The following is a 27833-nucleotide window of genomic DNA, read 5'->3' as shown; positions in this document are numbered from 1 at the left end:
ACAAAACCATGCCCTCTACAAGAAGCAGGGACAATAGTGGTGCTACACACTCACTGTGAAAACTCACAGGAAACAATGTGGTTACTATGACCAGGGCTACTGTGAAACTTGCCTGCCTAGGGCCAATTCATGTTGGGAAACAGCTGTGATCCTATGCCTGCCCTCACAGGACACCAGGATTGGACGACCGCCACCTACACCACCTCAGCCCACTGAGCGAATAGTGTTTCCCCACTGATTGGAATTGCATTCTGTACTTGGTAGGTTCTTCTTAGCTGGCAGCATTACCCAGGTGCCTGAAAAGACCTATCAAGCCAAGACCAGGGGCTGGTGCAATGGCTCAACTGGCTAACCTTCTACAAGCACCAGTAACCCATATGGGTGCCAGTTTATGTCCCAGCTGCTTAACTTCCAATCCAGCTTTCTGTCTGTGGCCTGGGAAGGCATGGAGGATAGTCCAATACCCTGGGACCCTATACCCACATGAGAGATCTAGAAAATGCTTTTGGCTCCTGACTTTGGATCAGCTCAGCTCTGGCTGCTGTGGCCACTGGGGGAGTAACCAGTGGATGAAAGAGCTTTCTTTCTGTCTCTCCTTCTCTCTACAAATCTGCCTTTCCAAAAAAAAAAAAAAAACAACCCAACACCAGCCAACCAAATAATCTCTTATATTAAAAGAAATTTGCCATAAGTGAGACACAGAAAAACAAGAATTAAATGTCTGATACACCTAGAAATCTACTAGGTAATAATGAAGAAGTAGAATGCTCACGTTTACATAGTGAAGGAAGACAATGAGAAATACTAAAACTCATCAAGCATATTTGGAAAAAAAAGAATTTCTAAACATTAAAAATCAATAGGTATGATAAATAAGAAATAAGCATTAAGAGAGAATCTGTAAACAGGAGGTTGATCTGAGGAGTTACCAAAATACAGCAGAGAAAAAATGGAAATTACGACGTGTGGTGAATTGCACAGAAGGAACAGCCACGGGGTCTAACATACACCTCGCTCAAGTTCTAGGCAGAAAAAAGACAACTTCTCCATTAGATAACGACTCAATTTTCTACAACTGAAGGAAGGAAACACAAAACCCGAAACACAATCAAATAAATCTACAAATAAAGACACTAGAGTGAATGCACAGACTGTACAGACAAGGAGATGATGGTATAAAAGCAAACAAAGGGAGAGGAAAAAGTCCAGTAAGTAGACAACAGCTAGACCTACAGCCAGCCTTGGCAGTAGCATCCCTGGACATCACAACCTATTACACATCCTCAAAGGCTGAGAGAGAGAGAGACCCACTGGCCTGTAACTATGAAAGACCTACACAAACTCTTTTCAGGAATGGGGAGGAAGGGAAGATGTTCTTGGTAGAAACACAGATCCTTCCTAAGGGATGCCTGAAGAAAGTGTTTGGGAGACAGAAGTCATGCCCAAAGAAAGGTCTGGGATGCTGGAAGACTGACTGCAAGGGAATCACACATGCAAACACGAACTGTATACAGCAGCAGGGTTGCCTAGGGGTTAAACAGTGGAGTCGTTACTATCCCAAACCCCCGTGAGTGAGGACAGCATCCCTCAACTGCACAGCTGCCAGCCACACGAAGCCTGCCCCTGCGCGGCGGCTCTGGGGGAAGACACTTCTTCAGAGGGCACACGCCAGCGGGTGCCGACCGAGACACCTCACAGCTCTGGGTGCGTCTGCCACAGGAGGCAAACACCACTCTGGATGGATGGTAACTGTACTTTTTCTTTTTTTCTTAAACAAAAATGAAAGATGTGAAAGAAAAAGGCCTAAAAACGTCTGGGGGTAGAATTTAGTTATTTTAAGTGACCCAAGCTGCTATTCTGAGCCCACATAACTACAAGCCACTAAAATGTGAAATTTTACTACCCCAAACTGCCAGGGCTGTATACTGATGTTCACACACAAAGCTAAGTGAACAGCCTCCGTAAATTCACAGATGAGCTAAGATCTTTAAGAAGAAAAAACAAAGGAGGACAACTGGAGAGGAAGAGGGAGCTAGTGAGAAAAAAAGTAAATCATACACAAAACAGCCAATAAAAAAATAAAAAAGCAGTTAATATACATGAATAATGGATGTCTGATTTAAAAGCAGTTTACTCTGATATGATGTAATTTTTGACAATCAGCCAGAGAGACTATTTTGTAAGTCCTTGCCAGAGATAAGTCATAGCATGAGGCTTGGTAACAGGGCCGTATCTGTGAACATGTGGAAAATGACTTTCACCACCATCCCAAAGGTGACTTTCTGTTGGCAAACAGAAACTTGCCTCTCAGGTGCACTTAGCAGCAGCACCCAAACGCACAGTGAAGCAATGGGGCCCTGACATGAGCACAGCTCCCTGAAAGGCAGTCCCCCTCCCACAGTTTCCATGACATGCTTCTGGCACAGTCCACACTCAAATTCAGCACAAAGGCAGAAGCAGCCTGGGCTGCTTTCATGTTTAAGTTTTAATTGGAGTGACAAGCCCAGGAGGCCGAGATATTTGAGGGCCGGGACAGTGTTGCTGAGCGTCGCCAGGCGCTGGATAGGCCAGGCCTGCACACACCGCACCACGTGCCAATGCACCTGCAACCCCCGCTGTTCCAGGACTGGACTCTTCCCGGGGAGGCAGTGCCAACCACTATAGCCTGTGCCAAATGTGGGGGCTTTGTGATGTGGGCAGATGTCTACAAAAGACCACAGCGAGGCCAAACTGACACCTATTGTGACCTAAGCTTGAAAAAGAACCCAGAGAGCAGGAGGACACTTGGGCAGAAATGATCCAAAACGCCGTCTCAGCCACACATGCTGAGGTGCTGGGCATGGAAAGGAAGACCACTCCCGCTTTGTGAAGGGAGCAGAAAGCAGCTCCCTGCTCTGCTTCAGGGGTCTGGAGATAGTCTTTGTGCCAGTGCTAGAATCAGGCTAAGAGATACTACCACAAAGAACTGGCTAACAGTTACATAAAATGGGAATGAAATGTCCACTGTTGGGGCAGCCAGTCCAAGGAAGGATTATGATTATCATGCAAATGTGTGACTAAAGCAGAAAATCCTCACATGTTCTTTGCTGGGCTGTGTCAGAGCAAGGAGTATGGACAGTCTCAAAACACTTTCCAGAAAGCAAACACATGTGTAAGACCATGATCCATTAAGAGAGGTTTACTGCCAAACCCTGTGGAAATACAAATACCGCTGGTTAGCTTGAGAACTGGGGTGATGGGCTGAGCTAGGTGTGACCATGAAACCTGCCATCACTTACAGGTAAAGGAACTGACAACAGTCTGGGCAGGTCAAGGTAGCAACACCTGAATGTGCATCCTAAAACAGGATGTAGGGTGGGCTGAGCTGCAACTGGAAGAGGGAGGATCAGGCAAGGCCAAGCAAACCTCGACTTACAAGGAACAACAGAAATCAGGATGGAGCAAGGGTCATGCTGAGCTAGGCTCTTACAATGACTGGTCTGCATGAGCCAGGGATACTAGGCCACAGCATCGAAGGCAAAGGCCGAGACAGGTGAGGGGCTAAGCCAACTGGGTCAGGGCAACCACTGGCACACGGGTAATCTAGGGCTGGGAATAGGCTAGGCTGGAGAGCTGTGAGAGTACCTTGCTGGGTTGGGGTTCCCATGGGAGAGTGTGGGGCCAGAGTAGGGGCTTCGTTCTAGTCTGGATATGGCTGCAATCTCCCTTGGCACAAGTGTGAACTGGGGCTGGGTACACCTAACCAGGCTAGTTGCCAGCACCATCTGGTGCTCTGGAGAACCTGGGTAGATGTAGGATGGACTAGGCTGGGTTTCTGCCCCTATTGAACCATGTATGAGCAGTGTTTGGGTATGGACAAGCCTTGGCTGGACTGAAACATTCAACAGTAAGAACCGGAATGGATTGAAGGCCAACAAGGAAAGGCTACTGTTCCTACCAGGACAGGAGGTGGCCTAAGTAGGGCTGGCCCATGTTCGACTGGACAAAGGCTTCCTCTGAGATGTAAAACAGGCAGGATGTTGCTAAAAATCAGATTCCTCATGCAAAGGAAAGCTCAGGGAAGAATGGAGAGAATCAGTAAGGACTTTGTGCAGGAGAGCCAGCCCACCCATGGGCCCCCACCACACCCCTGAATCAGAACCCTCCAACGACTCCAGAGTTCACAATGGTCTCAGAAACATGCTTAGCAGTGTGTGCACTGTGCAGCCACTACATAGACTAGCTGCTCCTAAGATAAGGGGGACACCTCTCAGTGTTGCTCCATTTGACTCTCTCAACCACCAAGACAAGCAGACACTCCTTACTATATTGTATGGATACATCAAGAAACCACAGGCATGGTGGCCTAGTGGATAAAGTCCTTGCCTTGAAAGCACCAGGATCCCATATGGGTGCTGGTTCTAATCCCGGCAACCCCGCTCTCCATCTAGTTCTCTGCCTGTGGCTTGGGAAAGCAACTGAGGACAGCCCAAAGCCTTGAGACTCTGCACCCACGTGGGAGACCCGGAAGAGGAACTGGGCTCCTGGCTTCGATTCGGCACAGCTCCAGTCATTGCAGCCACTTAGGGAGTGAACCATTGGACAGAAGATCTTCCTCTCTGTCTCTCCTCCTCTCTGTATATCTGACTTTGTAATAAAAATAAATAAATCTTAGAAAAAAAAAAGAAAGAAATCAAGGCTGACAGAAGCCAATGTGCCCCCAAAGTACGCAGATAACAAAAGCAGCTGAGGCAGCACTATGTGGAGTGCAGCTGTGCTCACTCCTATGTCAGCTGACTGCCAGATCACAACGTCTTCCGAGTTTTGACCAAGATGGTTACCGGGGATGGCTGCTTTCTACACCTTACTCTTATGTGCAAACACTGCCATTAGCCGTCACCCCACCTAATCCTCACAGCTCCATCTGGTGGGCACCACCAGGTTTCTCGCTGTACTAGGAAGAAACAGAGTCCCAGAGAAGTCACATCGCCTGGTCAGTTATGAAGTGCTCCAAGTGTGGGCCTAGAACCAGCAGCATCGGCAGCATGGAGCTTGTGAGAGGAATTCTCAGGATCTACCCAGACATGTGATCTGAATTTTGTTCAGCTCTCCTGCAGACTCTCATGTACTCTGGACACTGAGAAACCTGGCACTATACTTCTCCATCCCAGGTCAGGAGAGGATTTTCATCAATGAAGAGGTGCTACTTCTCTGTAAAGACAATTCCTGCCTCCCAACTGCTGCCACTCACTTTGGGCTGCATGCAAGACCCCATGAGGAGCAGGATGTTCAGACAGCCTGAAGAGTTGGGAAGGCTTCTTCTAGTAAGACTCTGGATGGACCTAGGCACAGGAGGGCAGGAGGAATGCCACTGCTAACATTTGTCAGAAATGAAGGTGGCAAGCCTAGCTGGGAGCAGCCTGGTTGAAGGCCTGGGATTGCAGAGCTAAGCTAAGGTGGAGCCCAATTTTTCCAGAGTCCAGACCAGGCTGAAGGGTGACTATCAGGATCTTAACCACAGTGTTTAGTTGCATCACGAGAGCCTCGTTAGAGTCCTGGTTATTCTGATCCAGCTTCCTGCTAATGCACATCCTGGGAAGGTAGCAGATGATGGTTCACGTTTGTGGAGTCCTTGGATTGGGTTCTGGGCTCTAAATTTTAGCTTGACCCTGCCCCCTGGTGGTTGTGGCCATCTGTGAATGAACTAGCAGATACAAAATCCTGTTTCTCAAAATAAATTTTAAAATTGTAAAGATTAATAAGGCCTCCTTGGGAGAAGCATCCTAACCCATGAAGATCCTAAGAAATCTAGTTATGGATTTCGGCGCGGGCCCAGTCAGTCATCCACCTCTTGGTATGGTTCTCCAGGAGAGATACGCCCCACACGGAGCTGAGCTGCCAGGCAGGTCCCAGTCACAGCAGAGCTACAATCTGCTCACAGCATGTATCACACAGTCCCCAGCCTCATCTCGGTACACCGTGAACTTGGTCACCCCTCCCACATCCCTTCATCTAGAATGTCATCACTCAAACGTGGGCGGAGCCAGGGTTTTCCTTTGTTTCTCTACACAAGGGGCGTACCCCACACATTAATAACACATCCAGAGAATGTTTCAAACAGTAACTCTGTCCATTAGGAGACTCATCTGCAACTCAATAATTGATAAGTTAATTACAAACCCAGTCTCTACCACAGTCCTTTACAGAAGACTGAAGTGTTGAGTAAATTAATAAATCATAGGCAGCTATGTACCAGATAAAAAAGCAAACACTATCTATCTTGTTGTTAGTCTAGTTTAAACTGATATGTACATTGGACAACACCAAAAATGTTCCAATAGCCTGAAACTGAAGTCTACATGGGCCGTCTTGTGTGTGCCTCCTCTTTCCTGCCTGCTGGACAAACGGGAACAGCCTGCCGCCCTCTCCAGCGCTGCAGTGTCCACTTCTTCAGCAAAGGTGGTCATTACCAACAGGCCTCCCAGGTCACAGCCAGCCGAAGACAATCTGTTCACGTTAGCACTCCTAGTATTTGTGCACTTCTTGTACAATGCAGCCAGAGCCAATCTATGAATTAAATGGAAAAATCAGCTCCAAGTTCACACTCTCATGAGTGTGAGAAGATCAACCAGAATGGAGACTCCACGTAAGTAATCAGTGACGCCATTGGAAAACCTGAGCCTGACATAAAAGTCTACACTTAATTCCAAAGCTGCGAGAGAAGCAAAGATCCACCACAAGATTCAGTTCAACGGTTTGGTGAACCTGCTCAGAGCCTCAAGAATACTGATTCACAGCCAATCCCAAAAGGTTAAATACCACATGTTTGCCTTAATTTAAGATGATATGATGTTATGTATAACATGTTATGTTTTGAATGTTATGTTGTGTATAAACTAAAATTGAAGTGTAGGTGAGGTGGTCACAGAAGGTGGCTGGGAACTCGCATTTACTTTTAACATATTGGTTACTCATTACTAGGTCAATTAATTCCATAATGATGTAAATTTTTGCTGATGGTATGTTGGAGCTTTCAATTGACTGGGATGATACTCTGCTGGCTCTGTCTTCAGACCAGAGAGGGTATACCTAAGAAGCCGTTGAACTTGACTGGACAATAAGATGCTGGACTCTATGTTTGGTATACGCTTGCAATGGGGGAATTTCAACTGAACTTGAGCTGTGGTTATGCAACAAGGTGGAGGAATCCACCATGGTGGGAGGGTTTGGGGAGGGGTGGGAGAACCCAAGTATCTATGTAACTGTGTCACATAATACAATGTAATTAATGAAGTTAAATCATAAATAATTAAAAAAAAAGAAAAAAAAAAGAATACTGATTCACTTCCATAAACCTTGGAGAACAATACCAACGATGCTGCCACACACATATTGCCAGTGTGAGTGAAGACACCGTACCAGGCCTCGCCAGTGGTGAGGCTTCCACACACTGTCACTCAGCACTCCCATGACCTAACTGCATCCGTTGTGCATGGACGCAAAGCTGACCCACTGCGTCACACACAGGTCTCAGCAAAGTGCATCCTGTGGAGAAGCAGGGCTGCTCTGCAGCTGCAGCCTGAGTGCTCCCACCTGACCCCAGCACAAAGTCCTTTCCACAAGCTGCTGCTCTGGCCAGACTGTGCCAGGCACTGCCTCACCCACTCCAACCTGACTCCAGAGCTGGTGGGCCCGGGGGCTGAGGCACTGCCTAGTCAGTGCTCCTCATCAGCATCCACAAGACACATTCCCTCCCCGCCCAGCCTCACCCTAGCTTCCAAATGCAGAAACCAGGGGGAACTGCTGCAGACCTCTGGCCGGGCCCCGCTGGTGACAGGACGATTCCTCGGCTGAGCCACAGCAATTCGTTGCCTATAATTTGTTGTTCCTTCCAGGACCATTTGGGAGCCCAATCACTGACCTTTCACCAGACACAGCAAGACCCTCAGAAATATTCAGTAAACAGAACTGCCCATCCCATCCAACAAAATCCCCAGATGGCAGAAGTTTCTGTTCTACCCATGGCATCCCCAGGGTCCCAAGGAGGGCTTTGAGGTTTCCACTACTGAAGAGGATGATGTCACAATGATATCAATTTTGCTGTGTTTTTTTTTTAAGATTTATTTTATTTTTATTACAAAGTCAGATCTACTGAGAGGAGGAGAGATAGAGAGGAAGTGGAGCTGCTGGGACCAGAACCAGCGGCCATATGGGATCAAGGCGAGGACCTTAGCCACTAGGCCACGCTGCCGAGCCCTCGCTGTGTTTTTTTAAAAAACCAAAACATGGATAAAGTCCATCTGCGTGTTCACTCCTCATTATCCTGGAATTCACCAAGTTCAGGGCAAAGGTCTTCCCGTCATCCCCCATGTACCCCAACAGGCAGAGAACCACCTTTGTGTTGCTAAGTCACCTTTGATCCACCTTTTCCAGTGCCACTCAGGTATCTGGCACATAGCAGGCTTTCAAGAAAGGATTCACAGATAATGACAGCAGCCTGAGCAGTACCAATGAGCCTCCTGCTGCTAACCAAGAACTCTGGTCTTTGAGAGCTTTTTTGGTCTAAACTTCTCCAAAAAGAAAGTATTGAACAATTCACAGGTTTAAGGAGAAAAAACTGGATATGTACTTTGTGAACCTGCAATACCAAGGTTTTATTCTACTCTGGAGTGGAACCTGGCAGAGGAAGAGAAGGATTTCTTGTTTGGGAGCAGGTGTGGGACAACGTGGCTATAATCTATGAGCACTGCATCCTGATTCCAGAGTCTCTCAGACAGACAATACACTTCATGACAACTATAGGCAGCCAATCTGGAGTCTCTCCACGTCCACGCCTGCGCAATGACTATCACAGGAGACGCTAGTAATGATTTTTCAGTGTGATGTAAGCTGAGGCAGCAGCGCCAAGCATGTGTCCTTGTCAAGCACAGTCCAGCCCTCTGGATGACTTCACTCCCATCTCCCTGATTAGGATGCACTCTGCGTGCGGCTTAACACAATCTGCCACCAAGCGCCAAGTGCTCCAGACCTAAATGAGGAAATAGGTCCAAATACACAGAATGACGCGAAGAGCCCTAAGTGGGTCTCTCTCCTCCTTTATGGCCATGAGATGCCTCGTCAACATAATGCTCCCAAACGAGGCAACTGTATCTGCTAACCCTCCAGCTCTATGAGCACAATTTAATTTAGGCACCAGAGGAATTAATATAGAGGATAAGGCATCATGAATATGCTTTCATAAATGATAGCATTTTGACAGATTCAAGATCTATGAGAAATAAAAACAAATTGTAAAAAAGTTTGGGCATAAAGGGCTACACTAACAGAGTTGCCACTGATTTCTGCGCTACAGCTTGATGAAGAGATGAGGCCAGGGTAACTTTCACAGTCAGCCCATGGCTGCCCTTAAGGCCATTCATTTCACTCTAGTCTGAGAACACGGAATACAGCACTAAAACAAGATTCTGCTTTCTTCTAAAGGCCCTTACAGCAGCCATGCTCAACCACACAGCATGTACCTGGCAAGACACAACTGGTGAAGAACACCAAAAAATGTCTTGCCCAGTCATCTCTGCAAACAGTAAGCATGGGACTTAAGTCTGAAACTTAGGAGACACTTGTTAGAGAGCAAACGTTACAGCAACAAAATCCTTGAAGCATTTCAGAAGCCCTCAGCTCCTTAGCATCCCCCATTGTTGGAGCAGCTCAAGCAGCTCCATAGGCACCAGAACAACTTCATCCTGCAGCCCAAAAGTATGGGAGCTGGACAGCAGCTCAAAGGTCACATCTTCAGCACTCATTTCCCAGCAGAGGAAATAGGCAGGGCAGATGAATTATGTCATAAAAATTGTTGCCTCTCCCTCAAATGGGCACTGAACAAGCAGAGAAACGGGGCAGACATGGTATAACAGGGAAAGCTGCTATGTGACGCTGGCATCCTATCTGGGCACTGGTTGATGTCCAGCAGCTCAATTCCAATCCTATTCCCTGCCAATGGCCTGAGTGTTTGGTACCACGCTACCCATGTGAGAGACCCAGATGACCCTCCTGTCTTCCCCTTGCCCCACTGCTGCTGGCCACTGCAGCCATGTGGGGAATGAACCAGCACATAGAAGATCTCCACACACCCGTTCTGCCTCACTTTTTGTGATCTTTCTGTACAGCCTCCCAGGGAAGAGCTGGGAAGCTGGCCTGGGGGATGGGATGCACCGCTCAGCTCACTGCTGCCTCGGGAACAAGTCCCAGGAGGGCTAAGTCAATCTAAACCATTTTGTTCCCTGGTGAGAAACTAAGCCTGCACAGTCACACGGCCAAGTGCTATCTGCAAGGGCAAAGATGGGGACAACACAACATCCATCTACACGGTGTTGGCCCAATTAAGGCACATGATGCAATACTACCAACTTGCAAACACCCAGTAAATTCTTCACTCTGTCATAATTTCCAAGTGATTATATTCCAAGAAAAAGGTACAGAGCAATAAACAGCAAGGCACAGTGGGTTAGTAAGTTCCACCGTGACACCAGCATCCCACAAAGATGCCAGTTCGAGTCCCGGCTACTCTATTTGTGTGATCCAGCTCCCTGCTAATGTACCTGGGGAAATAGTGAAAAACAGCTCAAGTACCTGGACTTCTGTCATTCATGTGGGAAATACGACTAGAGTTCTAGGTTCCTGGTTTTGGCCTGTCCCAGCCTTAGTCATTGCAGCCATGCGGGGAGAGAACTAGTGGATGGAAGACTTATCTGTAACTCTGCCTTTCAAATAAGATGCATCAATCTTTTTTTAAAAAAAGATTCAACAGATAAGCCTTTGCTAACTTACTCAATTTCCTTAGGAAATTATGGTTATGGGCTAGAACAGTGGCTCAACAGGTTAATCCTCTCCCTGCAAGTTCTGGCCTCCCATATGGGCACTGGTTCATGTCCTGGCTGCACCAGTTTCAATCCAGCTTCCTCTTTATGGCCTGGAAAAGCAGTTGAGAATGGCCCAAGTCCTTGGAATCATGATCCATATGGCAGACCTGGAAGCCGCTGTGGCCATACAGAGGGCGAACCAGCAGATGGAAGATCTTTGTCTCTCCTCTCTGTGAATCTCCCTTTCCAAAGAAAAAGTTTTACGGAGCAATAAAAATACATAAATCTTAAAGAAAGAAAATTATGTTAACCAAGCTATGTTAGTCGGTAACTACAAGTCTGCTGAAATCTGTGTGCATACTGTAATGTTAGGAACGACACTGGTGCTCAGTAACCACCTGTGAGGAACACATGTTAGCCTGGCCAGCAAGAGCACCAACAGAGGATTTCTGATTCCTGCTCACACGGCTGTGGAACTCATGGTGCAGGATGCTCTCCAACCACACAACCACACCTCTGGAATACCAGCACAGGCTGGGGAAACTCAGTCCTGGCTGAGCTTCGACTTGAACACTTGTACTTCACTGTCTTCTTCCGTCCTGTTTAATCAGTAAGACAATAGCAAACTCCAGTTCTGAAACAGGTACAAAGGAAGACAAGCCACTCTGAATGCCTGAAGCCTTCACTGGAACCCTAGGTAGACAGGCCAGCAGAACAGATACAAACCCCGGTGTGCACACAGCAACAGGCAAACTCCACTGTCGATGTCCTCACCAGCCTAACGAACTGTGCTGGGACATATGCTGCCAGGCTGATGCCAAAGACAGCCAAATCATGGCACCCGCAAGCTAAATGACTCAGAGCCTCGCACACGGGACAAGTTGGGAAATTATGACATCATTTTACAGCACAGCAGGATGGTACTAAAATCTCAGAGTCACCCGTGACATGGCTTAATTCATACTGAAACGGGGCATGCAATTACATGGCGTTAAAATGCAGGGCTCTCACAGGAAGCAGCCTTTCACCCACAGCAGTGCTGGCAGCTCTGCAGTTGTGCTCACAACCTAGCTTGCTGACTAAATGCTTCTGAATAGAAACATTCATGTAGCAAACTTACTTCCACTCTTAATTTTAAGACATAAATGAAAAATACAAGATCCTATAAACATGAGTTCTCATGAAATTAATTAATCAGCTGGTTCTTACAAGTAATACCTTAACTGGGTTGAAAACTGAGAGGCATTTAAAAAAAAAAGGCCAGCTGCTAGCATCAGTACCTAAAGAACTCTCCTGGTCTAATTTTGTGCTGAACTACTCCTTTAGCCCATTTCTCAAATACATCTATTATCAGATTAAATCCTTTCAGATGAGTCAAAGAAAAACCTGCTAGATGAAAAATTTAATAAGAACATAAAACATTTAACCCAGACTATTAAAAAAAACCCTAAACTAATGATTCTAACAAGGAATGTAACAACAAAACATGAAAGCATCACAGATAAAAATAAGAAAACAATCTCTCCTCTCTCAACAAATGAGCTCACTATGGATAAAAGTTTCTTCTGAGCTAGAGAAACGAACCTGCACCTGGAAACCAATCCCTGTCCCTCCCTGCTTCCTGGGCAATGTCAGGAGCACTGTGGGCACAGACCTTCCAGCATCACCGGATGTGCTCCCCAAAACAGGTGGCTCACAAAGGGAACTCCTTCTTAGAGGGAGGGTACAAAATGCCATACACAGGGCCCGGCGGCATGGCCTAGCGGCTAAACTCCTCGTCTTGAGCGCCCCGGGATCCCATATGGGCGCCGGTTCTTGTCCCGGCAGCTCCACTTCCCATCCAGCTCCCTGCTTGTGGCCTGGGAAAAGCAGTCAAGGACGGCCCAAGGCTTTGGGACCCTGCACCCACGTGGGAGACCCGGAGGAGGTTCCAGGTTCCCGGCATCGGGTTGGCGCGCACCGGCCCGTTGCAGCTCACTTGGGGAGTGAATCATCGGATGGAAGATCTCCCTCTCTGTCTCTCCTCCTCTCTGTATATCCGGCTTTCCAATAATAATAAAAATCTTAAAAAAAAAAAATGCCATACACAACCTCCTACTGCTTCAGCTATCATCTAGGATGAAGAATATCTCACTGACCTCCATCATGCTGATCCAGGAAGTTCTTGAGCACTCCCTAGGCTGTAAAACCAGTGACATCTAATAAGCAAGATGGGACCTCACAAGACAATCCCAATTGGGAACTACATGTATTCAGCACCCCAAGAGGCCATGATCTGTGAGGGGCAGAAGAACCGGAAGCAGAGTGAATGGTAACTCCCCTGGGCCAGCTAACATGCTTAAAGCCTTACATACCCCTTTCCATTTCATCCTGCAACTCCACCAAGTAGGAATGATCATGAATGAACCCCATTTTACAGATGAAGAGAGGGAGGCCAAAAAGGGTTAAGCAGCCTGCTGAAAGGGTGGTGGTAGGAGGCTGGCATTTGAGTGTGCGCTGTATGCAGGCGGAGCCTGTTTTTGCCCAAGCCACAGTCTCCAAGCGGAGAAGTGACCACTTTGCTCAGGGGGATGACACCACAAGAGGAGTCCAGGGCCCTGGGGCAATCCTTCTCAGAATTCCACCAACTGCCAGCAGGGTCAGCCAGAGATGGAACTGGAAGAAACAAAACCAGTCGACAACTTCATCTCTCTCACCCGATCCCACTAAACAGGGCAGAGGACCCTTTAAGTCACTTTCTAGATTAACCACTTAGCCATTAGGGCAGCAAAAAGCTAGGGAGAGATAAGATTCTGTCATTGTTCAAAGAATTTCAACTTAAAAACTCGGTCTTCATGCTTCTGGCTCAAACACTGCTGGTGAGAATGTAAATTTAAAAAAATGTTTACTTGTCATTTTTATCTATCTAAGAGGCAGGCTGACATACAGAGTTAGAACTAGACTGTCCACTGGTTCTCTCATGCAGCTGGCAAGAATCCAAGCACTTGAGCCACCACATGCTGCATCCCAGGATGCATTAGCAGGAAGTGGGAAGGGAAGTGGCGCAGACAGTACTCAAACCAGGTCTCCAGACAAGATGTAGAGGTCGACCCCAAGCCACCATTTAATGTGGTATGCTGCAAAGCCAACCTGAGAATGTAAATCCTGATGTAACCCTTTTAAAGCATAATTTGGCAATGTCTGCCAACATTTCAAGTGCACATACTATAGATAAAACACACAGACTTCTGTGAGTTACAATAGTCTACATGGTCTATAACAGCGGAAATGAGTGACCACAAGCTGAATGCCCAGCAGAGAGGGGACTGGTCACTCGGCCTACGACTTCTAAGCACAGACTGGGACTGGGACACCGCGTGAGAGGAGTCAGCTCATGCTGACACACAGTGTCCTCCCAGGCACAGTGCTGAGTAACAGTGTTGGGTACAGAACAGCCTGCACACTGTGATCCGAGGCTGGAGAAATGTGCTCCTTAACCACAAGTACCTACATTGCACTATTCTATACGGGTGCTGAGAAACCAGTTACAGTGGCCCTGTGCAGTTCAGGAAAAGATTACCTTTGCTCTTATGTCCTTTAGAAGGGCTTACATTTTTTATCACACGGATTCACTACCATAATGCACCAGCAAAGAGGAAACACCAGAGGGTTTAAGTTTTTCAACTGCCTTCCAGATTGTAAAATCTAGGTTCTTTTTTGCTAACTGTACATCCTGCAATTTTTCTTACCTTGTTTCCTTCGTACACCCATCCTAGGCTCTTGACACCAAAGGCAACCTGGCTTGCAGAGACATCCAGACATGTGACAGGCTGCCCATAGACGTAGTGGAGGGTTCTGGCAGAGTCTTCAGCTTTTAGCAGGTAGACCAGATCTCCAGCTGTGGCTATTGCCACAGGGTACCTCCCGGTATCTGGAACTATCTCAAGGAAGTCGACCTATTAAAGGATAAGAGCTGTTTAGATCTAAAAATTAATTCCAATTTGGTAAAAAAAAAATTTACAATCCCTCCTTCCCTTCAACAAGACCAACAACCCAAAAATGCTCATTGTAAGAGAAACACAGTATATTCCTAAAGAGAGACAGACAAAGTAAACTTGACTGAAATACCACTTTTCTGTTGCAATATAAGTAAAGATTGAAAAATCAGAATACATTGGACTAGACGTGAAAGGGGGGACAGTCATATCTCTGGTTGTCACCTACTGTTGATGGGACTGAATCTTCTATATCAAGGAAAATCTAGCATCATAATCAAAACTTTCAATGCACAAATACCCTGACCTAGCAAGTCTAATTCTAGGAACTGATTACAAATAAACTCAAATACACAAAATAACTGCACAAAGTTATTTGCTGAAGTACTATTTTAGGTATCTAAAAACTGGGAAAACTTAAAACATCCATGACAAAAGGGTTAACTACATAATTACAATACATTTAACATGTCAGAAAACCATGCAGAAAGCATGACATTCTTATAAACTGATACAAATGGGACAACCTCTAAAATAACCTGGGGTGGGTGCATGAGAAGCAAGCAGAGAACCAGAGGCCAGAGTGCTAACACATATGAAAGTCCGGATCGGGGAGGCAGGTGTGCCAGGTGTACAATGTACTTGACTTGTACACCTTGAACTGCCTTCAAGGGTCAGATGATTGGGTGGATGGAGATTTCTTACTGTCCACATCACAGTTCCTTTAAATTCTGAGCTTTGGGGGCTGCTGCTGTGGCACAGTGAGTGAAGTTGCTGTCTGAGGCACTGGCATCCCACATGGATGCTAGTTCCAGTCACACAGTCCCAGCTGCTCCACTTCCAATTCAGCTCCCTGCTAATGCACTTGCAGAAGCAGAGAAAGATGGCCCAAATCCTTGGGCATCAGCACCCATGTGAGAGACCTGAAAGAAGCTCCTGGCTCCTGGTTTTTGATCAACCCAGCTCTGGCCATTGTGGCCATTTGGAGAGTAAATCAGCAAGTAAAATTTCTGTGTGTGTGTGTTTCCCCGTTTCTCTCTCTTTCAAACAAATAATAAATCTTTTTTTTAAGCCTGAACTATGGAAATGTAACAGTAATTCAAATAAAAGGTTGTTTTTCTTTTTACTTTTTAAAATTTTGGGGAAAAAATCAGTTTCAAATCAGCAAAACTGTTATTAACATTTGTGCAGATACCAAAAATGTGCTCTCCTAAGGTTAGAAATAGGACTTCTCTGCTATCTCCTGGATTCAATGTCTCATAGTGATTCCAAAGAGGGTCCACTTTGCCACTCCAGCTCAGGCCATTGCACCCCTGCATTTTTTATACCTCTACCGTTCTCACTGCACTATCGCTAGCACCTTCCTAATTCTCATGGCTATGAGGAATGCCTTTCAAGAATAATCTGCCTTCTCCATCCACAGGTGGCACATTTCTCCCCAGTGCAGTTTATATTAGGTTTTCACCTCCTTCATTAAACAGTGAGTATGAATGCTGAAGGTGCAACTGTGTAATTATGAAAATCCACAGTGAAAAAGCATGGCACTTCTTGAGAGCATGCCGGCTGAGTTCAAAAGCCCGAGTCCTGAAGACTGTCCAGGGGCGCTTGAGAGGCAGTAAACATCCGGGTGACTCTGCTAATCCTTGGGCCCAACAGTGAGTGCAGCAGCCCAACACTGCCAACCGTGGGCCCATCACAAAGGACAGGCAAGCTAAGCTAACACCACAAGCCTGGGAACACTGCCACTGCTATTCAGAAAGTGTATCTGGGGAACACAAAAACGGCTGTGCGGGCCAGGGGGTGTCTTTTCCAGGGACACTGGGCACCTTCTGTGACAAACCCTCAGCCAGGATGAGAACTAACACATAAAAAGTGTTATCAAACACGCCTCCAGCACTGGCCACTTGCTTCCTCTTGCTTCTAACAATCATTCCTTATTTTTCTAAAACAGACATCCTCAGTCGAGCCGTTACACTTAGTCTTAACGCTGGAACTTTGACAGGACAAGTGGCTCGGGTTGACAGCGGCTGTGCCATTTGCTGGGAGCTGTGAACGACTTCAAAAAGCTTCTGGTCTGTGCCAGGATGCTACCTACTGCCAAGGCAGGATTTACACTTTATAGAGGGACTTGCGTCTTAAGTAACCGAGTCCATATAATTCCTGTTGCTCTATAGTCACCTTTAGACAGAGAACACATCATAAGCTCCATGGCAGTTTTATGAACACACACAAATACTCGAGGGTCACACTGTTCTAATTAACTTCTGAGAGGACAGCATCAGGCAGTCCGGGGACACTGCAGGCAAACCAAGAGATGGGATCCTTAGTGGGAGCAGCTTATAAAGGCGAGGCAGCAACACGATGGCTTCTTGGTCTAACGTGATTTCCACCAGGGAAATGGGAAAGAAGGAATGGTTCCAGGTCAGATCATTGATTTATTCAATGTTGACTTCTCTGTTACTCTCCTAACAAGGGCTAATATCAAGTTTGTTTAAGTTAAATTTAAATTCAGCAAGGAGAGACTGAAGCACTCCCTTCTCATCACCTAATCATCTATCATTTAAACATTGGGGTTCATGGAGCACTGCACCATAAAATGAGCTCAAGGAGAGGAATTCTTAAGGCTGGCTCAGTTTCACACATGATATTCCAGAACACAGTTACTCAACTAGCAATGCTCCCTCAGGAGTTACTACTCCTAATTCCAGATGAGTCGGACTTGGGATGACAAAAGTATAGCTTGGGAACCCTCCTCCCTTTACTGACATCACTGAACCCCTTTATGCGCTTTTTTTCATAAAGATGTATACTTTTTTTTAATGTAAAAGCCAGAGTTATATATAGACAGAGATCTCCCATAAACTGGTTCAATCCCCAAATGGCCGCAATGGACAGAGCTGAGCTACCCTGAAGCCAGGAGCCGAGAGCTTCCTCTAGGTCTCCCTCGTGGGTGCTGGGTCCCAGACATTGGGCCATCCTTTGCTGCTTTCCCACGTCATAGCTGGGGGCTGGATTAAACTAGAAGCAGTTCTGACTCGAACCAGCATCCATTTGGACACTGGCAGTGCAGAGACTTAAGGTGCTAAGCCACCATACCCCTTTCTACCTTTAAGCTTCTATATTGGGCCAGAAACTGTTTTCAGATTTCTAGAGGTGCCACTCCACACCAGTCTGAGTGAGTCCAGGCCACCACGGTAAGAAACTGGCCTTGGCGTTGGTGTTTGAGTCCAAGCTGCCTCCTCTTACCCGGGGCCAGTCAGCTCATACATCTGAATTTCTGCTAGCTGCCTGGCAGATGAGGGAAACGCCACTGTTGGTTTTATTTGGCGGTGGTGAGATCTGTGGGGGCAAGGCCCTCTTGAAGCCTGAGTGAATGGGAGTTATCACCATGGCTGCTTATTTTAGTCTCAGAGATTCTAAGGATGGAACTCTAACAATAAAACGGCCAGAAGTACAGCTCACCAGTTTCTGAACTTCAAACTCGGCTGCCATCTGCCAGTAGCCCTCCTCGTTGGGGTACAGCATTACAACACCAAATGCAGAGGCTGTGGCGACAGTGACATCCTTGCGGCCGAGGGCCAGTGCCTGTATTCTTGCATCATGCTCGAAGCGGTGGATGGGATATCTTCCAGTCCTTAGGTCCCAAATATTGAGAAATCCTATGTAAGGCCAAACAATTGAACAGTGTTAAAGGCATTTAACACACATAGTTAGGAAGTAACAATCATGCAAAACAAAGAAAATGTCAAAATAAATGATAAGCCAGCAAAAAAATTGCATCACTTATTACAGAGGATATTTCCTTAACATAAAGGACTCCAAAAAAGAAAAATTGTAAAATAAGCAAAGGACACATTTTCAGAAATATAATGGACACTTAAACAGAAGGAAAAATGTAAAGATCTATTCACAGTTAGAAAAATGAATAAAATATGCATATCATTTTCATCAAGTTGACAAAAATGAAAATATCACAAAACATTCTGCCGTTGAGGATCTACAGAACAGGCTTTCTCTTCAACTGCCGGAGGCACATAAAGTAACTCACCCTCTCTGCAGGCAATGTGACAATATTTGCCTAATTACAAATGTATCTACTCTTCAATTTAACCATGTTTACACATGAACACAAAGAAGGGTGTACAGGACACATTGCCATATTTTTCTTGATGACAAAAGCCTGCGAGCTCCCAAAATGTCAACAGTAGAGAAATGCTTAGATACCACCACCTCCACAGCCTGGATTTAGAATGAATGCATTCTTTAAAAAAGAGGCCATTGGCTCTACACGCTACCTATAGAATACACTGATAGCCTAAAACACCACATTTGTGTGGGGTTCAGGTTTTAAAGATCTATTTACTTGAAGGCAGAGTTACAGAGAGCAACAGAGACCTCCCACACTTGTTAAGAACACTGATGTGGAGGCTGGTGTTGTGGCACAGTGGGTTAAGGCGTCACTTGCAAGGCAGGCAGTACATGTCAGACTGTGGGTTGAAGTCGCAGCAGCTCTGCTTTTGATCCACATTCCTGTTAATGCACCTCCAAGGGAAGCACCAGACACCCCAAATATTTATATTCTTGTCACCCACAAGGGAAACCAGATAAAGTTCCCAGTTTCTGGCTTTGGTCTGGCCCAAATCCACAGTTGTGTCCATCTGGGGAGTGAATCAACAGATTTATCAACAGATAGATCTGTGTCTCTCCATCCCTGTTATTTTTTTTTTTCTTCTCTTTCTTGATTTTCCTTCAACTATAGTTAACTATGTAAAGATTGTCAACAACATCCCTGTTATTTTGGCTGTTCTAATTAACAAACTGCTGTTAAAATGCTGACTTTACTAGTCATCCTTCTCCCCAGCAACTGGAAGGCTGTTAAGTCCTCATACCTATACTGGACATCCCAGCACCACAGTGGTTTCCCAGGACCAGCAGCATCAATACCAGAGGGACTTGCTAGAAGTCCATGTTCTTGGGCATCAGAACATCTGAGGATGTTTGCTCATGTCTGAGATCCAACAGCCTACAAAAACGCACACTCTTAGCATTGTAAATGCTCCCATATTTGAAATGCCAATGACTTTCATGAAATAAGTCTTTTGGTCATTCTCAGCCACTAAGCTACTTCTTCCCCTCAGAGGTTTACTCAAGAAAATATATCCTGTATGAGTCTACATAATGCTCTATTTTGACTCCAATTGGTTTTTCAAATCACGGGGAAATAATTATGCAGATATATAGCTCATGATAATTTGTTCAAATTCAAATCCAGTTCCCCTGCTTGTTAGCCAAAGGAATTGGGGAAATCCTAAACAGCCGAGGACCCATTTTCTCTTCTGTAAACTCAAAGCCAATTTTACTTATTGTCCAGGATGCTAGGTGGGTGAAGAGACCAACCAGGCAAAATGCTCAAGATCAGCCCTTCCTTCTTCCCTTCTAGTTTTACACACTCTGTAGTGTTTTCCATGCTACAAAGCATGAATATATATTAATACAGTATATATTTACATATACTATGTAGTACAAAGCATTTATGTATACTAACATAGTACAAGGCATTCAATATATGTTAATATAGTATCCTCTCTCTTGTTCATCTATAAGGTCAGTCCTAGTTTATTAACCAAAACAGACAAAGGTGTTCATTTTTCCTCTTCACAATCCATCTTCCTTTTTGTCCTTATATTTCATCTCTATATTACAAATGCTTTACATTTAGAATCTTCTATATTGTATACAGCTGGAGAGTTAGAAGACACATTTTCTGCAAGACTTTCCAATAGCCAGCAAGCTAAGCAGGTGACTTACTGCAAACAAGGCCAAATTCAGCACACATTCAATGCTGCTTCACTGCAGAGCAGCACACTGTCCTCACAGCTGTGATAGACATGAGGGAGAAGCAGATCTCAAAAGGCTTCACAACACATTCCCCTGGCAGTCGGGCAAATTCTTTCCACTGTCAATCAGAGGGAAAAGATAGGCTGCAGAAAACGCCGAGGGCTCTCCACAAGGAGCAGGAGACAGGCTCTCCCGAGGACTGCACGCTGCATGCATCTGCATTTGTTCAAACACCACAAAAACTCGGCCAGGGAGCACTCCCTGCCAACTAGGGAGGGGTGTCCTTGTACTCCCAGAGTGGTACAGCAACTGACCCAGCACCTCCTGGGAGGAGATGAGGCCCAGCTGAACCTAGAGAAGTGCAGGCTGGGTAGCTGAGTCTGCCAGTGCACAAGATAACTGGGCTAACGAGTCACTGATGTGCGCCACCAAACTTGCCCAGTGTCTGCCAAGCGTGGAAGCTATTTAACCACAGCTCACTCTAAGCACACATGGAGTTTATCTACAAACACATTGTTCATTATTAATCAAGTATTGGCTGTGTTGGCATCGTTGTTCTAACAGAACTGTATGCAGTAAGACACCCTTCGCCACAGGGTTGAGTTTCACACAGCTCTCCTGAGGGAGGTCTTGGTGGAAAAAAATCTAGGGCTCCACCAGTCTCACGTCAAATGCTTCTCTCTTGAACAACTGTGCATCACCATCCTTTCCAGTGTCCTCCACTCCAACAGTGGAGAAGACAACTGAGCTAGGCCCTACCTGCCTAGGGTGTTTTAATTTTTGTAAGTTCCTCAACTTCACTTCTCCCATCCAAGTACCACCCACACCCGGCTTAGCTTCTGAGATCAGATGAGAGAGGGCATGCTCAGGGTGGCATGGCCATGGAGCCTTCAACCTCACTTCCAGGTGCACTGTTGGGACGGCTCCATTCAAACTGACGCCATCACAGGCAGTGCACTCCTCAGTGCTCTGAATTCCACTTGGTCTGATATTAACATAGTCTATCTAGCTTTCTCCTTGGATTAGCATCTGGATCTTTTCCATCCCTTCATTTTGCCTTGTGTCTTGGCTCATGAAGAAACAATGGGATTAGGGGCTCGGCAGCGTGGCCTGGTGGCTAAGGTCCTCACCTTGATCCCATATGGCCGCTGCTTCTAATCCTGGCAGCTCCACCTCCTCTCTATCTCTCCTCCTCTCAGTATATCTGACTTTGTAATAAAAATAAAATAAATCTTTAACAAAAATTAAAAAATGGAATTAAAAGATCAATTTACTTTGAAGCAAAAATATGAAATTTGTGCATAGTTTTTCATAATATGAATCTCCATACACTTTTTGCAGCTCTTGTGAACTTAAAGTAGGTTTCTTGTAGACAGTGTAGTGTTGGTCTGGTTTTTTTTTTTTTTAAAGATTTATTCATTTTATTACAGCCAGATATACACAGAGGAGGAGAGACAGAGAGGAAGATCTTCCGTCCGATGATTCACTCCCCAAGTGAGCCGCAACGGGCCGGTGCGCGCCGATCCGAAGCCGGGAACCTGGAACCTCTTCCGGGTCTCCCACACGGGTGCAGTGTCCCAAAGCATTGGGCTGTCCTCGACTGCTTTCCCAGCCCACAAGCAGGGAGCTGGATGGGAAGTGGAGCTTCCGGGATTAGAACCGGCGCCCATATGGGATCCCGGGGCTTTCAAGGCGAGGAGTTTAGCCGCTAGACCACGCCGCCGGGCCCGGTCTGGTTTTTAATATGGGTGTTCTGACTAATGATATTTAGTCGTAAGAGAATTTAATCCCCCATTTCTGTTTTCCCTTTGTGCCATCTGCTCTTTGCTCCCTTTCCCTCTCTTTTACCGCCTTTTTCACTTCCACTTTTTTCTTTATAAAACTTATTTACTTTTATTGGAAAGGTAGATTTACAGAGAAGAGAGACAGAAAAAACTTTCATCTGCTGGTTCACTCCCCAAATGGCCACAACAACTGGAGCTGAGCCAGGAGTTTCTTCTGGGTCTCCCATGCAAGTACAGGGTCCCAAAGCATTGAGCTATTCTCTATTGCTCTCCCAGGCCACAAACAGGAAGCTGGATGCAAAGTGGAGCAGCCAGGATGTAAACCGGCACCTGGAGGTTTAGCCAGCTGTGCCAACGTGCTGGCTCCAATGCCACTTTCATTCTTCTGCTGTCACTGGCCAGACTTCAGCGCTTCACTGTACATCTTTATCTTAAATAATCTATCTTTCAACAATATTATATAGCATAACTTCTTCACAAGGATATCTTTCCATTTGTTTTCCCAAAGTCTTTGTGTTATTACTACCATTCATTCTATTTCCACATATCATAAACCTCAGGTACACTGCTATTATTTTTGCATAGTAGGTAATTATCCTTTAGGGTTTTAAGTAAGAAAAAAAGCCATTTCTGTTTACCCATATAATCCCCACCAATTTTCCAACAACATGAGAAAACATCACAACGTCTGTAAGGTTTGTAATTTCACCTCAGGTTGTTTATGGGGCATATGACCCCAAAGCTCACAGGCAGGCAGGAGTGTTTGAGACTCAGTTTTACAAATGGTCAATGTATAGTGAATACAGTTATATCATGGCTACTTTTATGATCTCAAAACTATAGGGTTCTGGAGTGAATATAATATATATATAATTTTTTTTTAAAAAAGAACATTCTATGCTGGAATTGGAAGAGCAGCAAATAGGAAGCTCCATGCCTAAATTTTCCAGACAGTTATCGTGACCAGAGCCATGTCTGGAGAATTACTCTTGGGCACAAGGTCAGTGCAGAACTTCCACCTGCAGTCAGACCTGCTGAAGGTGGACATCACCTCCTGGGGCCTGTCACCATGGCTCTGGAGGTCAAAGACGGGCAGAGCAGAGCCTCAGGCATGGTGCTCAGCTTTTCTGAGTTGCATGGGTGTCCCCCAGAGCAATCGTACTTTAAGCAGCTCATGGAAGGGTGGCCAAAGGGGCATTCGTGTTGGAAGGGAAGAAGTATCAGCTGGCCGTGAGAAGCAGGCTCAAGAGCCTGCATGGAGGACTCTGAGGGTTTGGTAAGGTCTCTGACCCTCAGTTCTGCCAAACAGTGTCCAGTCCTCCTGCGTCAGTCCAGATGGGGAGAACACAGCACAGGCCAGCTGGACCATGATGGTCTATCTCATCAATCATTATTCTTTCAACTCGGCAGGCTATGGTTCCCCAAATATATAGGACTATGAAGTTACCACAGAAACTGATGTTTTCAGGAGAAGTTGCTCCAGTACAAAGAACTGCATTCAACCTGAGAAAGCGAGGTTTGAGCTTGGGAAACATCTGTAGCAATTCCACATCAATAGTTTTTATCACAATTTCTCCCTGAAGGAATCTAAATAAAAACATTGTGCAAAAGTGTATCTTGCTAGGGCCCAACATGATAGCCTAGTGGTTAAAGCCCTTGCCTAGCATGCACTGGGATCCCATATGGACGCTGGTTCTAATCCCGGTGGCCCTGCTTCCCACCCAGCTCCCTGCATGTGGCCTGGGAAAGCAGTTGAGGATGGCCCAAAGCCTTGAGACCCTGCACCTGCATGGGAGACCCAGAGGAAGCTCCTGGCTCCTGGCTTCAGATTGGCTCAGCTCCAGCCATTGTGGCTGCTTGGGGAGTGATCCATCGGACAGAAGATCTTCCTCTCTGTCTGTCCTCCTCTCTGTATATCTGCCTTTCCAATAAAAATAAAATAAATCTTTTAAAAAAAGTGTATCATGCTGGAAGTAGGTAGGTACTAGATCTATACAAATCCCAGCAGGGTTTAGTTCTCCAGGGCCAAGATCCTGGAGGGCAAGAATGGAGTGGTTATCCCACGCACTCTGGTTTCTACCTCAAGACCCAAAATTGGCCTAATGTACTCAGCAAGGCCTACTTCATTCCTGTGCTGCTGAGGCCTGAGGAGGAAAACCACCACCATCTGGTTCAAGTTTTCTGTGACATAAGGGAGTGTGAAGACAGGACCTGGAGGTGGGAGGCTGACAGCACCCTCCGCATCTTGTCTCCTGTCCAAAGATGGGATGTCAAGGTGATCCTCTATATGAAAGTCATGCAAACAGGTGCAACAGGTGATTCTAATGAGTGGTTTCTTGGTGTTGCACTCCACAGTCCCCAGGCCTTCCGAGGCGGGAAAAGCAAGGATTCACAACATACTATGCTGACAAATAGTCTGTCTACTTGATTACTACTAGCAATAATTAAAACTGGTAAAACTTTTCAGAGGGACTTCTCAGAAGTCATCAGTATGGGTGAACTTGGAAAGCTAATGTTCAATAACACTTCCTCATCTAGAAATCTATTCTACAGAAACATTAACATAAATGAGTAAAGAAAGTTTCAGCCAAAACGTGTTCACTACAACTTAATTAGTAAAAGTGAAAAACTGAAAACTATCCAAATTCATCAATATAATAATGAATAAAAGATAGCAAAGTGGAATAGTAAAAAAAAGTCTCTAATTGTAGCTGATCATTCATGCTAACTGGGGCTTAGCTAAGCAGGAAGCAGTGATGCACTAATGCATTCAGCAAGTATTCCTAAAGCCTCAGCTCTGTGCATGGCACTGTTCTGTCTGGGCACTTGGGACACTGCAACGGATGAGGCAAAACCACACAAAAAAAGTCCCTGATTTCACAGGGCTGAAATTCTGGTGGTGTCCACCAAGCATCCCACTGGGGACCACCCAAGGATTGAAAGGATTTGATCCTTTCATGAAACCACACACCAAAGAGAAACATTTTACAACTTAAATACAAAATAAAACACAACATAACACAGAAGTATACAAAGAACGCCACAATGGCCATGATTTAAGAACCCCAAAAAGGGGTTGGAGTTATGGCAGCTCAGCTAAAGCTGCCATGCCAGCATCCCACATGAATACCAGTTTGAGTCCAGGCTGTTCCAGTTCCAAGCCATCTCCCTATAAATGCACAGAGGGAGCAGCAGAGGATGGCCCAAGTGCTTGGATCCCTGCTGCCCAGAAAAAGACCCTGGCTCCCGACTTCCTACCTGTCTGGTCCTGGCTGTTGTGGCTATCTGGGAAGTGAAGCAACAAGTGGAAAATCTTTCTCTCCTTTTCTTCTATGCAATGCTTTCAAGTAAATGAATCATTATCTTAATAAGTCCCTGAAAAGCACTGTAGCAGTTAACTTTCCCAGACATTTCAACTTCAACTGAGTCCATTTGCCTACATGATTATTACAGAAGTAGCACTCAATGACCATCATGACCAATGAAAGTCACTTCTAACACAGGTCTGACTTTTAAAAATTTAATGAAAATTTATTTAAAAGGCCAAGCTTTACTACACTGCAACAAGACAGATTTGTCTGCTCATGTGGTATGAACTTTTGAAGGGGCAGGATCCCGTTCCTTTTGTCTTTCCTACAGCAGTGAATTCCAAGACCGAATAGGGGTAAAGTCAATGAAGAGCTGACCTTCAAGGCGACAGAATCACTCAAATCAGCTGGAAGACAGAAATAAAACAAGCTGGGAAGGACAGGACCATTTCAACAAAGCCTAGGGGGCAGCAGTATAGCTGGTCATGATACGGGATCTGAACCAGAAATGAGGAAGACCTTGGTTGAGACCAGTGCCTGTAGGTTCCATGCAGCTCTCCTGTGCTTTCCTATGTACAGTCAGCATTCTCTCATCCCTGAGGACACAGACAGCAGCTGACCCCACTCTACAAGCTCTTCTACTCCAGGCCTACAGCAAGGCCTAAGTGCCAACTGGCTCATCCCCATCAACGAATCAGCTCCCCCAGAGACAGGGCTCTCAAGCCTTGTTTGAGCAGCTCAGGCCTAAGACTAACTCAAATCCTAGAAACATGCTCACCTCTAGGGAGGTGGGGAAGGACCTCACACACAAAAGCTACTGCCGAAGATGCATTTTAGGTAAAACAGGAAAAATTCCCAGCAAATGCAAAGTAAGGTTCCTTGAAGTACAGGTGTTAGTCCCCATTCCCTGCATTCCAAACAACCCATGAAAGCCGGGCTGATGGCTCCATCTTGCCCACATTAGAAAGAGAGAAATTTAGCAGGTGTCTTTTCCTGACAAAACCCTAGTAACTGGATAAAAGACATTTAATCCTGAGGTAGTGCTGGCATCTCAGCAACACTGTTTTTGCTTTAAAAAAAAAATACGAAAAGGATGTAGCACAAAGAAACTGAGTCAAAAAATCTGGAAGAATACAATGAACAAAGGGCACTGGTCCAATCAGGTAGAGAGATCAGGCCTGGCAGTTGCTCCTGCTCCCCAGGCTCTGGCCCTCCACCTTGTCGACCAGCTGGGTGAAGAGGGTTGCATTCACCCTAGACTACAAGGAATCATTAAGGATGACATGAGTGACGAGGGCCAGTCTTCTGAGGAGACATAAAGCCTGCTCAGCAGCTGTAGATGGGCACCCATGCCAGTCTGTAGTATGCCCCTCCCTCCTCCCACAGGAGGCAGCCAGAGTGTGGTAATGAAACTGCACATAGTGGAAATGGGATCTAAATGAGTTTAAACTGATTTATGTTAGCTTTTGTAAAGATTACTCGATATCTGGAAAGTGCTACCACTGTGAAATAATGTTGACAATCCTTGAGATCTCCGTCTAATGGTACTTGCACAGAATATTTATACTCCTCGTCATGGGAACAAGGACCATAATGGATACCATTTTTGTTTTATTAGGAATGCATATTTAAATTAATCTGCTATTTGCCTAAACAATTAGCTGCTTCTGTTTGTGTGCACAAAGCCAAAATTGCAATTAGGCTTCCATCAAAAAGATAAGTCCCAACTAAAACTGTCCCGGCGGAGTCATAAGGGCTCAGGGCAGAACTTTCCAAAATTACTTTTTAGCATAATGGTAATTATGTTAATTGCTTGAAAGGTAAATAACTGCTGAACTGGTTTGGGGGAAAAAAAAGTATTGCTCCTCCCCTCTGATCTTTTCCTATGCATCATAAAACTTACATACATCAATAACAGTTTATAAAGTCACAAGCTGGCTACTCTGAACTTCATGATTTTGGGGGGGTTAAAACTTATTTCAGTCATGCATTCTGATCCCCTTGAGTTCACACACACAAAACACATCCAAAGTTTGATCCTAGTTTAGTTAACAGTTAAGTACACATGATCTATTAACCATGTTCAAAAACACA

The 27833-nt window shown here is 45.6% G+C and overlaps 1 protein-coding gene across 1 annotated transcript in view; it reads right to left on the bottom strand.

Moving 5' to 3' along the window:
• Window positions 1–27833, bottom strand: part of FBXW8 (F-box and WD repeat domain containing 8) — a 114361-nt gene that overhangs the window by 20866 nt on the left and 65662 nt on the right. Inside the window, exons 6-7 of the mRNA XM_004597796.3 lie at window positions 18272–18468; window positions 14564–14770 (exon numbers count right to left, since the gene is read on the bottom strand). Of these exons, the coding sequence (XP_004597853.2) occupies window positions 14564–14770; window positions 18272–18468 (404 nt within the window). The remainder of the gene's footprint in view (window positions 1–14563; window positions 14771–18271; window positions 18469–27833) is intronic.

This window comes from Ochotona princeps, chromosome 29 (assembly GCF_030435755.1).
Source record: "Ochotona princeps isolate mOchPri1 chromosome 29, mOchPri1.hap1, whole genome shotgun sequence".
Taxonomy (NCBI): Eukaryota; Metazoa; Chordata; class Mammalia; order Lagomorpha; family Ochotonidae; genus Ochotona; species Ochotona princeps.
The sequence above is the reverse complement of the archived record's forward strand: the minus strand, read 5'-3'. Positions and strand labels throughout refer to the sequence as shown.